This window comes from Miniopterus schreibersii, assembly GCF_964146895.1.
Source record: "Miniopterus schreibersii genome assembly, chromosome: 11".
Classification (NCBI taxonomy): domain Eukaryota; kingdom Metazoa; phylum Chordata; class Mammalia; order Chiroptera; family Miniopteridae; genus Miniopterus; species Miniopterus schreibersii.
The window spans coordinates 32,511,325-32,526,071 of NC_138111.1; the positions used below are offsets into that span (position 1 = coordinate 32,511,325).

The window sequence follows — 14,747 nt, forward strand, 5'->3', positions numbered from 1 at the left end:
GGATGGGCCACCCGGATGGAGGAAGGGCAGCCAGTCCTGTGCAGCCTGCAGCTACAGGTGCCTGGTTGGGTCTCAGGCAGTTGTCTTTTTCAGCTGTGGCTTTCAAAAGTCAGCTTCATGGGTTTATTATTGTCGAGTAAGCTTATTTGGGGCATTAGAGTGAGTAGCCATAGTCCCCATCCATTGAGCTCCTACATGCCCTAGAAATTGTGCTGTAGGAGCTTTCTGTAAATCCTTCCATACCCCCGGCCCCCACTCTGTGTGGGTGTTAATTATTCCTCCTTACAAAAGAGTTAACAAGCTCCTAGGTTAGGGGATGAAGACAGCACCTACCCCAGAGGGTAGTTACCAGAATTGAATGAGTTTCCTTATGCAGGAGCAGTTACAATGGTGCCTGGTACTTGGGCACTCTGAGGATAGCTGTTCTCGAAATCTGTTTTGATCCCTTTAAAACTATACCGTTACTGGAATTCCAAGCCATGCTCCCATCTTGTTTTTCCAAGCACAGTTTCCTCCCTCCCTCCACCTGAATTGACTGCTTTTCATTATTTTTCCTCAGTGACTAAGTTTTTTGTTTGTTTCTTTTTAAGATCAGATCAGAAGCATTTATCTTAAGACTCAAAAGGAAACTTTTTTTTTTTTTTTTTTTAAATGAAGCCTGTATTGGTAGCCCGTTGTCTAAGGAATCTAGAGGAATTAAAATGCCTTATTTAGCCCGGCCAGGTGGGCTCAGCGGTTGAGCCTTCGACCTAGGATCCAGGAGATAGAAGTTAGATTCCTGGTCAGGGCACATGCCCAGGTTGCAGGCTCAATCCCCAGTCAGGGCATGCAGGAGGCAGCTGATCAGTGACTCGCTCATTATTGATGTTTCTATTTCTCTCTCTCCTTCTCCCTTTCTCTTTTTGAAATCAATAAAGATATATTAAACATAAAATAAAATAAAATGCCTTTTTTAGGCCAAGTAGTAAAATATGCCCTTGGATGGCAGCAGCCTTAAGTAGTTAATACAACTACCAGTGAAAATAGAGCTGTGTTGAGTTTGTTTACTTAAGGGGATGGATAAATAACAAAGAGGATTTGGTTCATTTTACCAAAGTGAGTTTTGGCAGGATAAAGGATGGGAGGTGCATTTCTCATTTTTTTCTTTTAAATGTAATGTAGGAAACCCAACTCTTAATTTGAAGAGACTTTGTCATCCTGAAAAAAAAAGAGGGGGGTATGAATTACAAGGCCAAGTTGTTGCTTGGTTAGAGAAGTCATCTCTAGCCTTGGTGAGGCATACCTTTTGGTAGGTATATCTTTTGGCTATGAAAACTTGTAAGGTGTTGTGCAAAAGTTTGAGTAGGTAATTGTGTTATGTTCTCCATGTACTTGGACTTGAGATTTTTGTGGACTGTCACATTCACAGCTTCTGCTCTGTGCTAATAATTTGGAAGAGCAGGAAAAAAAAATGCACAAGTGAGGAAAGCAGGGCCATTGGGATGGGACATACTGGAAGTTTAGGCTGTTGTCTCTTACGGCCGAGCAGGGCAGTAGAAACTCTGTGTATAAGTATTGGGGGTAAGGAAGGCACAGTTGAGACAGAGTGTGCCCGTACCCATTCTTACACTTGCTTAAAAGCTCAGCTGCCTGTTGACATCTATGTGCTGAGAAGCTCCGTGTTTGTCTCTTTGTGTGTAGCCTGAGGAGGTCCTGAAGTCCGGAGCATCTGTAGGGGAAGCATGAGGTTCTTGACAACCTCCTCAGCCTGCCAGTTGGCTTGGGTTCTGGAGCCTTTTTCATTTGTAAGCTGGCTGGCTCTTTTCCAGTGCCTGGACTGTGAGCTCCCACAGAGCCAATCTCCTTGCACAGCTACCAAGAAGATTGGACTTGGACCACTGAACTGTGTCCAACATCTGTACTTTTTAGCTGACCAAAGACCAAAATCATACCAGTAACTCAGGAGAGGAACTGCTGACTTTTGAATCTTACAGGAAATCTGTATTCCATCATTGACTACCCTGAATGCTGTGATGTTCCTGAGTTAAATGAAGTATATAGAGGTGCCACATTTTGACTACTTGGATTTCACTAAGGGTACAGAGATTTTTGAACTAGTGGATAAATCTGTATTCATTCTTATTTCTTGACTAATGGATCAAATATGGCTTATCCCCCCTGGAAAGCCCTAGAAACACCAATGTCAGCATATAATATAATCTTGTGCATCCATTGTTTTGGTCATTATTTTATTACAGGGTCAAATATCCCCCCAAAGCTGTGATTTTTTAAAATTTTATTTTTCTGATTAGCTACTGGAATTACTCTTGTCAGTTTCCCTCAAAGTACTGAAATTGCTCAAGATTTATATGGAATGAGTACCAATTGTTGCTTCTCAAAACAGTATAAAAGGGAAGAGGCTTTTGAGTAGACTTTGCACTGTGAGAATATTGGTATTGACACCGTTTATAATTTGGAGTATAGTTTGAAGACCAGATTCTACTGTTTGTCGCATACTGGTTAATATGGCTGTAAAGAGGAGATGAATGTGGCTACTTTTCCAAGTCTATTACTCAGGAGGACTGTAAATTTGATTGGCTGTTACAATTCTAGCAGAATCATTCGATTTGAGAGCAATAGAAAGATAAGATATCCAATTACCCAAATGATTTGCAGGGTTAGCCAACGTTGTCATGGAGACACGACTTGGAACAAATTAAATTTTAAGCAATAAAATAATCTTAAAGCCCGTCTGGGAACAAGAAAATTTGGCAGTGGCACTTACCTGAATTGAATCTTAGCTTGACACTATGTTGTTTGACATTGATATACTGTGGGGGCCTAAACTTATATATGGCACAGTATTCCCTTAAAAAAGTAGCTCGGCCAAACCAGTAAAGGGGAGTATTAGTATAAAATCGGGATATTAACATTGATTTCATGGCTTAAATGATAATTAGGCTTTGGGTTCCCAGGAATATTTTGTATTTAAGAGTTAAAATGCCTTAGTAATGATTAAGCAGCATTAATTGGACGCTTGAAAAAAGATTGATTTCTCAGCAGCATGCAGTTTTTAGAACTGCTGCTCCCTTTGTGTGTCTGTTAACACATAATAGAAATCGTGTGGATGTCTTTTGGTGGGGAGTGGAGGTGTAAGTATGCATATATTTGCATGTACGAATAAGGAGATTGTGGCACATGCTCATGTGCTGTAGATGATTCTCTGTATTAGTTAAAATTTTGACTTAGCTGCAGGACTCCTTGCAGACTGGAGAAATCGCCTTCCAAACTTTAGCCAGTGACCCAAAACCTGAGGAAGCGTCACTCTGGGACTTAGAAGGTTATTTCCCTCTATTAATGTATTGTTTAACTGGTTCCTGGCTTGTGCCGCAGATTTGAAAACAGCTGAGCAGCCCAGGAGGGAGGGCTCTTTATCCACATGTCTATTAGACAGATGGAGACGAAAATTGGTCTGAGGTCAAGCCATTTGCAGTGTTCTTACAGCCTTCGATTTTCCTCTCATCCTCACCACAGATCATCTCAAATGATTCAGTAATGACCAAAAGTGCAACCTTGACCTTTATTCCCTAGTGGATTACTGTGTTTCACAGTCCAAATGGCAGGAAGTCTATGCTGTTCTTCCAGAAGGAGCTCGGCATTATTGAACCAGCCCAGCCCTGTGGGAACCCTGTGAGGGCAGACCAGTGTAACAGAATATGTGGGTTAAATTTGGTTTCTGGTACTCTGGGAAACGAGAATTGACATGTCCTAAACCCACATAATTAATGGAAGAATATCTGGGATACTTTCTAAAAACACCAGCACAGAAATTGATTTGTCTACTTGTAAAATAACTGGTGAATTATAGGAGTGGTAATTTCTGGTGGCCCCTCATTTTTAAATTGTTCTCACTTTCATGGTTTAGTTGTTCCCCCTTCTTATTTAATGCTCCCCAGTATATCTTAGGCAACACATTGTAACACTGTATCATTTTAAAATTGTAAATTGAGCTTTTCTTTGGCATACTTTTAATTATAGATATTTTTGGTCAGTCCATGTAACCCTGAATAAATTCTCTCTCATAGAACATACTTCCCCTCTGTCCCCCTGAAAAGTAGCTTGATTATTATCTTGGAGAAAGACTGTTATTTTTCTCTTGCTTACATTTCTCTGTGGATTGTATTATGATGATCAGGTTTTTTTAAAAAAAATAACTTAATTTGTATATAAAATGATATTCCTGTTTGCCTCAACCTGCATAGCTGAGTTAACACTCTGTGAATCTAACACAGTAGTGAGGTCTATCATCTAGGATCATTGTACTTAGCATCTTTTTAAACACTTAAAAGCTTTTCCAAAAGGTTATGCTTTTAAAAATTTTCACCAGCATCCCAGATTTCATTTTAATCATGAGCTAAGATGCTTTTGAAAAAATAATTTTTTCTCTACTGTTGACTTCACTGAGTGCAAGTTTTTTTCTACTTCAGCAGCTCCTAATCTGTGATGCCCCGCACTTGCTGGGTCCAGCAGTGCACTGTTCCTAAGGTGAAGGCAGGTAGTGGAGCCACCTCCCTCCCTTACACTGTTTTCTGGCCACTCGGATAGTATATTGCATTCTGGAGCTTTGCAGGTTTCTTGGCACATGATGTTGATTGAAAAGAGAATCCCAGGTTCCAGCTGGGAAGGCCAAGGACTTGTCTTCCTTCCCAAGGTACCACCTCTCCAGTAATTCAGCCTATGGGGGAGTAAGGCCCAGGAGTGTGGCTTCCACACTGAGAATGAGTTGGGGGATCAATGGCTTTGCCCTGGGGCCTCACCATCATATTCATCTCTAACTTGTGGCCATTCTGCTGCTGTGCCACATGGCATGGATGGCATAGGCCCCCAGGTAGAATAGTTGCTTTCCCCGAAGATATTGCCCTGGAAGAAGAGTGGCAAGTCATTCATGTGTAGCATTTTTTTAAAATTAGGGAGCATTGTCCATGGTCATCTCAGGCAGGAAATTCCTCTCCCGCTATCTGGATTGGCTAGAGATTCCAACCTTTTAGGGAAATATTCACACCAAACTGCTGATCCAGGGATCTCCAGACAGGATGTGGGGAGTTGGTTGATGGGAAATGCTCAAGCTAATAATCAATAGTGCTAGATAGTACTGCGCCCTCATGGTTTGCTTTGTCATGATGGAAAGCATGGAGATAGTGATCACAGACGATTGGAAGTCAGTACCAACCAAAGACAGGTAACACAGGCCTAAAAGATAGCTATAATGAAGAAATGTTTTTATTTTTATTGCAAAGAAAATAATGTTGCAAATTTTGAAAGAAGAACCTTCTCAGAAACCCATTTTGCATACTCCTGGGCAGCCTTTGCCTTTACAAATAGGCATATTTTATTTTCGTAATTGTAATTTTAGCCTTCCTGCTCTGATGATGATGTAGTCAGCTTTTCCTCCCACTAATTCCGCTATTGTATGATATTATCTAATTTCTTAAGAGCTCCCTCATGACTAAGACCTGTGAAAGAGGGTGAAAGGTGTATGTTTGCTGGGGTGTGTTTCAGGGGAGGCTTGTTCACTTTTCCTTCTGAGAACAATAGGTAATGACTTCACAGTTGTGTTCTGTGATTCACCCTATAGAGTTTGTCTTAAAAACCTTTTGTGACATTACAGAGAGAATTTTCCTTTCCGGCTGCCAAACGCTGTCTCTTTCCATCACGGGACAAGTCAATACGATTTCATGTGAACAGCACTTTCTGAACCCCATAACAAGGGCTTCTGAATAATGGAAATGTGCTGTTTAGGCACTGAAACAGCTGTCATGCTTTTGTCAAGGATGCATCTTTACCAAAATGACAAATTAAAGCCCAAATGCTCTGCTTGGCAACAGTTGGGTCAAAACATTTAAGTCATTAATTAGAAGGAACTGAAGGGGGGAAAATTTACACAAATACACAAGTGTTGCAGACTCAACTTCATCTTGGAAATGTAACTGAATTCTTTAAAAGAAAAAAAAAATGAGGACAGCCCTCAAGTGGAGCCTGCCAAGCTTGTCATTTGCAAATAAATCAAAAGACCATCATTGCAGGAAGGAGAACCAATGAATAGAGTTGCTTTGTCATTCTTTGATGGGCCCCATACTCAAGCCTGCTATTAAAAATGAATGCATTCAAGAGATTCTGCATTAAGAACATAAACAATTAAGGGCACTTGAGTTGCTCTGCTGAAAGTGCTTCGAAGAAGATACAAGAGCAAGAGCTTTCTCCTGGAGATGCAGGCCCTGCAATCTGTCTCTGGAGAAGCCAGAGAATGGGAGCAATTAGTGTTGCTATCTCCGCCCCTGCAGCCTTCAGCAGGTTTCCCCCCTTTCTTTTAACCCCTCCTTGTTTCCCCAGAAGCTGCAGTGAACGATGAGCAGTGTGAAAGGACAGAGACTGCGCCCAGTTGGAAAGGGCTCAGATTTAGAATGCGGTGGGAGCTGCCAAGTGAGGGGGAGATGAAACACAAACGTTATTATCTGCCAGTAATTGGTGACTTACGTTCTGATTAATTGAGCCACTAAAGGGTTTCTGTCATCTGGTACTCTTTGTTTTGTTTTAATCATAGGGTTTAGGAAGGGGTGAGATTACATTGCCATGGGTGGAATCATTTAAATGAATATTGTTAGAGGTTGTTTCCCACAGTAGGCAAATGTGTTCCAACACCCCCGGTTTGTGTTCTTGCGTAGGCCTTGTTTTGTAAAAACGTGTGGAGAAGGCGGCCGTGGCACTGTGGCCAGGCTCTGGAGAGAGGCAGGCCTGACCTCCTGGCCCAGTTGTTTTTTGACCATAGTTACAGGGGACCTGCTCAGATTGAGGATTAGAGAGTAGGTGTAAGGTGTAAGAGGACCTGTGTGCTAAGCAGTAGGTCCTGCCACTTTTGTGGTTAAGGAATGACAGCGGTTCTCAGGCTGTGGTTCTTAGTCAGAAAACCACACATCACCTGGAAACTGGATAGACTTGCAGATGCTCGTGTCCCAGACCTCCTGACTCAGAAACTCTGAGTGGGGCCCAGCTGCCCATGTTTTAGCAAGTCTTTCAGGTGATTCCAAAGTTTGAGAATCACTCATAACCTCATTACAACCTCAACCTAATGATACCCCAAGTCCTTTTCATTTAGATTTCTCCAGAATGTGATTAGTCATTGTATTGACACAATTATAAACAGAAAGCTACTCTGATCTGATGCATTAGAATTTAAGGTAAAATTAACCTTTTCATAAGGTGCTGTGGTGGGAGATAGTAAGTCTGGTGAATATTGGGTATTCTGAAGGAGGTCTCTAGGCCAAGCCCTCCCCACCCTCCAAAGGACAGCAGTGAGTTAGATTTTTGCAGTGTTTTGCATATGTCATTTTGGGTATATGTGGTTTTTATTCAAACATCTTGAATTTTTCTCCAGGTATAACAGATGTCTTCTTCAGGAAATAAAGATGTATTTGTAGATGTGTTTTTGTGGATTTTGCTTTACTGGTGGGCCAGATTGATATTAGGGATAATACACTAATTCTCTGCCTGAGGAGAGGACTAAAGTACAGTTTGGCTACGACTTGCTTATTTAAGGTTCACGACTGATAACAGGTTCCGTTGTAAAATGCCTACTCTGCTTTGCAGAGTACTTACCCAGGGCAGCAAAGGTGTAGTTCCCCTGTCGTGGACAGTCGGGGACTGCTTCTTGTGGCACCATTGTTGGCTGAGAGACGACATGGCCTTGTCCTTGTGCTATTGCAGTCCTGTTTGGGCTGCATTGCTTTGCAAAACAAGGCTGAGTTTCAGCTTTATTTCTGATCTTGAATATGTCCCAATTTTCCACTTCTGCTTCCTGGAGAAAGGACTAGGCAAAGAATGTGGCTTCTCATCTTGCTTTATGATCCTGGGCAAGTCATTTCCTTTAGACGTCTGTTTCTCCATGTGCGATCTGAGGATTGTAAGAGGGCCAGGCATCCAAGTGGTTTCAGGGTTTGCCAGCATTGTTGTGACTCGGTGCCACTGTCAACTACCGGCATGGTGGTCCAGACCCCTATTTTCTCCCTTTCCAGTTTAATAGTACATTTAGACAGTAAATCAAGCATGGTGTTCACAAGGTCAGTGGAGGAGAAAAAAAGTCACCAGTAACCCAGCATAATCACCTCTTTTATTTTGGGTACCAACAGTCCTTGGCCACATGCATATGTTGTAAAAACACAGGCACACTAACATCCATGTCTTTGTTCTCCTGCTTCATCTGGTAATGTGTTGGCCATTTAAGCATCATTATCATAAATACGACTTTAATGGTTACTTGCCTTGCCTTTGGGTCGATGCAGGGTATTTAACTGTTCTCCTAGTATTAGACAACTGATTTCTCAGGAGGGCAAATGTTAAGTTTTTCAGAAACTGCAAATGGTTGTGATGTGTTGAACTGCTGTTACATCTTTACCTGTTTTTTTCTCTTTTGCTTTGAAACTGGTGCTGCAATGAACAGCTTCCTACATGGAATGCTTTTCATTTGAACTATTTCCTTAGGATAAATTCTTAGCTATGGGAAGCCTTACCAAAGGGTTTGAATAATTTCATGCTCTTAAAAGTACATTGCCCAGTTGCTTTCCAAGACGACTACTAATTTGCTCTGCCTTCAGTAATGTTGAGATGGTTTCACTTTCCCGGAGGACTCATCTCCTTGGATTTTATTAATTTTTTTAATAAACTAAACTGGTGGGGAATGACCCCACCTTACAACAAAATTTGCATTTCGTTCGGTTGCTGGGGAGGTTGAACATTTTTTCTGTAATTAATGTCATTTCACCGACTCAGGAACTTCTAGTCAGAAGGGATTTAGACATTATCTATTTATTTTCTTTTGTATCCTTTGTTTTCATATTCTTGCCTGCCTTTTGCCAGACACATCTTACCAACGCTCCACTGTGTTTTTCTTTGGGCTTCCTGCTTGGCTCAACAAAACCAAAACATCAGTTTGCCAGCCCTCAGCATAAGCAGCACTTTTTATGATCCCTCGATTGCAATTTAATGGTGATGGAGTTTCCCCTCCCATAACTGGCTTTGGGCAAGGTGCCACTGGATTGCTTTGAGACCATGGGCAATTACTCTTAAGTAGCCCTCACCCTGTTTTGAGCTTCAAACAGCATTCATTATACATTACTCTGTAGTGGAGGAGTGAGCAGACATTGGGGAGTGTCCTTTTCAGCTTGTAATTAGACTAGGTGTAAGGAGTACAAAAAGGTGGACAGTCGAGCTTTCAGGAATCATAAAATCCTAAAACTTAAGTTCGGATGTCCAGAACATGTCTTCAGTTTAAGAGCCCTGCAAAATACACCAGGGTTTGGTTCAAAAGCTGGCCTTTGAGGTGTTTGACTATATTTAATTTAGTTAAAATATGTGAATCTTATATCTATTTAGTGTTAAAAAGAAACAACAGGCCCAAAATGGAGTTGCTTGTGCTAAGCCCCACAGTGGCAAACCAAGACTTACAAATACCTAACCTAATTGCAGTTTTTAGCCTTTCCTAGGAATCCAACCTCTTACCAGTCAACCTGGAATTACCTGGTCAGCAGTGGTAGTGAGGTAATCTAACTGATAGGCCCCCTCCATTCCCCTTAGGTGGACGACCTTGCCTCAAACAGTACATTATTTGTTAATAATTTTCTTTTTTCACCCCTCTTCTGCCTTTAAACACCTTTCCTTCTGGACAGCTCTTTGGAGCTCCTTCCTGTTTGCTAGATCAGTTGCTATCTGATTTATCTGATTGAATAAAGCCAATTAGATCTTCAAATTTACTCACTTGGATTTTGTTTAACATAAGATGTGATTTGTTACTGTAAACAGAGCCTTACTCGAACAGTGTTCAGTAATAGTTTGTCTGGTTGCCTCTTGATCATTGGGTACGAGGTGATTCCCTTTCAAATAGTGAACAATTCCTTAAAAGCACATTGACTGTGCCCTGTGGCCAGTGTTAGTGGCAGAGGGTGCAGTGAGGAGCTGCATGAAAGTTGAGTTAGAGTCTTGTTTTCATTGTTCCCATCTTGTTGGGTGGAGAAGACTTGTGTGCTGGGAGCTGTTAAGAATCTGGATGGAAGCTTTATGTCAGATGTGATTTTCAACCTATGGACTTAGTGTACCAAAGGACAGCAAATGCTCTGGATGGTCCTGAAGGGCCAAGAGAAGAGTTTGTTTTCTGGTGTTCCGGGAGGCTGGGGGTGGGGTGGGGTGGGGTGGGGTGGGGTGAGGAGGCAGTTTCCAAGTAGATGAGAGGTAGGCCTTGAAGGATTGGGGTAAGAGGATAGCTCTTCATAATAATTCAACTGTAGTTCATGTTAGCTTACTTGATTTTGATGAAACACTGAAGCAGATTGATGATAAGACCTGTGGCCAAGAGGTTGAAGTGACTTAAAGGACACCTAGTACTGGTTTGCTGAGATGCAAACCCAAGTTTTTGGATTATGAGGGCCAGCTCTATTATCATAAGCAAGTCAGTGAGGGGGATTGGTGTTGGCAAGGAGAATAAAAGATGGTTCTGAACAGATCATTTGGGTACCTGCTTCCTGTTGCCTCAGTGGGTGGAGGCTAGCCCTGATGGTAAAGCTTGATGCTGGGGCCTTTACTCCGCTGGTAAGTTTCTAGGCACAAAGTGCCATGAAGATCTGGTTTGGGTATAGCTTTCGAACACTGACTTAGTGTTGTTGTCTTATCTGGTCAGAAATACAGGCACAGGGAAAGTTTATTTATAAGCATTTATGACTATTAGCAGATACTGAATACATCTTCAGCTTTCATCAGGGAAATGATTTCCAGGTGGAAAATACAGTTAGCCTGCAATTTTTTCCATTGGAGTTGTCTAGCCTTTGGAAGAGGTAGAAGGCAGTCTGAAAAGCTTACAGAACTTTCTTAATACCTGCTTAAGCAGGGTCAAATATCCAGTTTAACCTGCTTGAAAACTCTGTGGTCAGGGATAGAAACATGGGTGGAAAACAGTACCTGTTAATTTGTGTTCGGTTATAGGCCTTGCATTGAAATAAGAGATAATACTTAAGAATTATTGTCGGTTTTTATTCCACTTTTAAGACTTTTTTAAGGGCTGGGGAAAACATTTATGAAACCCTCCTGGGGTGGTGGTGATGTTTTAGAGCTCACAAAGAAAAGCAAAGTCAGGGAAACAAATGGATTCATCCTCACACGGCCTGGAAGTAAGAACTCTCCTATGGGAAGCCAGGGCATCCCAGAGAATTTCTAGATAAACCAGAGGTGAGACTTGAATTTAGGCCTTCTTGCTCAAAATCAAGCTCACTTGTCAGGATAGTTTAAGATTAGGGTTTACAGACCTGGAGGAGGGAGGAGACAGCTGGGATAAAGGTCCTCCTCTGTTGTTTTTGTTTCCATTTCTTCTCTAGACCATTTATTTAGAATTCCCAGGAAAGATGATATGCCTTTTGATGTTTCTTCATCAGTTTGAGCTTTGATCTTTAACCTTCTTCTTCCTGTTTCTGTCTTACCTACTCTAACCCAATTTATATTATCTGTGCTTTAATCTGTATTTTTTTTTGTTTTTAATAACTATTATTACTAAAGGTTTACAAGTTCATTTCATTCAGACCAGGTCTTAAGTGTCCCCTGACAATTAAAATCAGTTCTACCTTAAAGCCGTTCTATGTAATAACACATTATTATCAATTAAATAGATACTTTTTTCTTAACACCAAAAGAAATTTCATCAAGTCCAGTACTTAAGTATAGAAAGTACAACCATAACAGCACTAGAAGAAAATTAAGAATGGCTTCTATAATTTTGGACTGTTCTAACTCTGACCCAAAGGCCAAGAACATAAAAACGGTATTCTTTAGTTTAACTACATAAAAAAATCTATAGTAAGATTGAAAGACAAATGGCAAGCTGGGAAAACTAGGGAAAGGAGTCAATATTTGTCATATGGGAAGAACTACTACAAAAAGACAATGATGAATAAATACCAAAGGAAAAACAGAAAGGGAAAATACAATGGGTCAATAAATAAATGAAAAGATGCTTAATTTCAGGAAGAATCCGAGGGATGTAAATAAAAGAGATCATTTTTTAATCTATTAGATGGATAAAGATTTTTTAAAAGGTCAGGAAGACCCAATATTGACACTGTGGGAGAGCATGCACCCTTATAGACTGTCTATGATATAAAGCTTTCTCCTGGGCAGTTTATCAGCATGCATTCCAATTTAAAATAGGCATACACTTTGACCCAGCAGTTTCACTTCTAGGAGTTCTGTTTTAGAGGGTTATCCGACACAGGACTTGTAAATGTGGCGAATTAGATGAAACATCAGTATCCACTGAGAGCAAGTGCTTAAACACCAGCAGGCTTGTATAGTGGAATACATTGATGATGTCTTCATTCATATCTGTATTTATTGAGCGGGAAGGTGTCCATGAGACATTTTTGAGTAGAAATAACAAATTACAGAAAAGCAGTATATATAATGGGAACCGCTGGTATAAAAGTGTTTCTTTCCACTCTGGGCTTGTGAGTGCCTCGAATGATGCTTCCCAGAATCACCAAAATTTTACTCAGGGTTATCCCTGAATGACAGACCTAGAGTTATTTTAATTTCTTTTTTTATTTCTACATATACATCTGTGTCTGCTTAAAGTGAGCATTAATCATTTGGAGAAGGAGAAGGTGCAGGGTGCTGTTGGGATGTGTGGTAGGTAGGGAGTTGGGGGCAAGGACCTAAGAGTCCACGAAGGGCATCCCTACTCCTTTTCATATACCCAAATATATAGTGCAGAACCCTGTTGCAAAGGAAAGGGAAGCCAGCCAGTGCTTTCGAGGAGAGCTATGACCTTGAGTTTGCTTGAGTGAGTGGCTATGATCGGATGAATTGGGTGGGGCTGCCCAGTTCTGTTTTTGCACCTGGTACAGCTGCACCCTTTTTCCATATATCTGTTTACTCTGCTGGCTTAAGCAAAGTCATGGGTTTGCTTTCTTATACCTACCAGTCATTTCCCCTTCTAGTACTACATTTCTTTTTTTTTTTTTTAATATATCTTTATTGATTTCAGAGAGAGGAAAGGAGAGGGAGAGACAGAGATAGAAACATCAATCATGAGAGTCACTGATCAGCTAGCCCGCAACCCGGGCATCTGTCCTGACCGGGAATCGAACCCCGATTGCCTGGATTTGAGGTCGATGCTCAACCGCTGAGCCACGCCCGGCTGGGCATAGTACTACATTTCTTCTAAGGCCCGGGCTGGAACCCTATCATCTCATTGGTGGTCACGAAGAATTGAGTTAGGTTGGCCCCAATCCAATCCCATCAAACCAAAGGCCCTGTTGTTCAGTTAACTGGAATCATCTTAAAGGACAGAAGGCAGATCTTTTTTATATACTTCATTATACGGTTTCTGAGGTTTCTACTTTATCTTACTTATTCTGTTCCCTGTTTCTCAAGGGCATGGCTGTGTGCTTCATAATTTTCTTCTGCTCATGATCCTTTTCATTACCTAATTCACTAACAGGCGGCATTAGTAAGCAGTGGCAGAAAATGATGAAATAAATAAGGTCAGCGCTGGGACTCTTTTTAGATGACTTTTTTTTTCATTTGAAAGTGGAACTGGTTCTTCAGAGATAAAGGCAGAGCTGCTTTACATTGCTGGAAGGTTTTGGAGGTGGGGCAGGCAGGTGGATCCTACCCTATGCTGGAAGCCGAGCACCCTCTACTCCCTCCCTTGCCAGCCTGCCCCTTGTAGCAGAAGATTCCTGTTAATTTGGAGCTGAGCAGAGACTTTTCCTACTTTCTTTAGAGCAGCCCGGGCTGCAGTCAGGACACAGTTTGTTAGATTTAGCTGAACCGTGGGGCCCTGTCAATGACGTCTTTACATTTAATGCCGAATTGTGGTGAAACGTCATAGATGTTCAGAATGTCTCAACAAGACTGGCCGTCTGATTTGAGTTCTGTTTCAGTATTGTTTTCTTGGCTTGTCTGAAATTTTGAGACTTAGCGAAGGCTACTAACATTAAAAAACTGTTTCAGCTGTGCAAGAGTTGGGACAATTGGAAAGAGGCCCGTGGCCTTCTTTCTTCTGCTCTCACTCTGGAGTCTAGACCTTATCTTGAAAGCTAGACTGCTTTGACGGCGCTCCTGCCCCCCTGGTTTCTGACACCAGATTGAGTGAACTTGCTGTAACTGCACAAATGTGCCATGGTACACCATAATTGAATAAGTATGGGAGGGGCTTGCCATCACCAGGTTAAATGATTATGTAGCCTTAAACCACGTAGTTTTTCCAATTCAATTAAAGTGCTCATTATCTCTTATTTAAGTGACCAATAAAGCGTGCAGTTATGTCTTACTTTGCAGGTAGGATTAATATCTACTGTGTATCTGAAGGTAAATATTAGTAAGGTATCACAGGAAAGCAATTTTATGCCTTCAAGAATGAGGTAGTGGAGGGCTAACGTGTTGGGTATGAAGTTTTATCTTTCTGAACTGATTATGAAGTATACTAAACATTTATATGGTTTTGTCTTTATAGACTGAAATCGCCAAGAGATTGAATACGATTTGTGCACAAGTCATCCCATTTCTGTCTCAGGAAGTAAGTAAAACTGTTCAGCTGTTAAAGTGCAATTATGTTGCTTCTCTGTTTGCAAATTAGCTAGTTTTAAGATGTTAATTTTATCACAAGGAACAAGTGTGAAGAACATCTGTTACAGCTGTGGTGTGTAAACCCCCTGCTATTCCATCTAACGGAT

The 14,747-nt window shown here is 41.2% G+C and overlaps 1 protein-coding gene across 3 annotated transcripts in view; it reads left to right on the forward strand.

Annotated features, from left to right (window-relative positions):
• LOC308563887 (transducin-like enhancer protein 1) overlaps window positions 1-14,747 on the forward strand; it is an 81,894-nt gene that overhangs the window by 13,264 nt on the left and 53,883 nt on the right. For all 3 annotated transcript variants that reach the window (XM_081151459.1, XM_081151460.1, XM_081151461.1), the window contains exon 5: window positions 14,528-14,590. In XM_081151459.1, coding sequence (XP_081007585.1) covers window positions 14,528-14,590 — 63 coding nt within the window. The remainder of the gene's footprint in view (window positions 1-14,527; window positions 14,591-14,747) is intronic.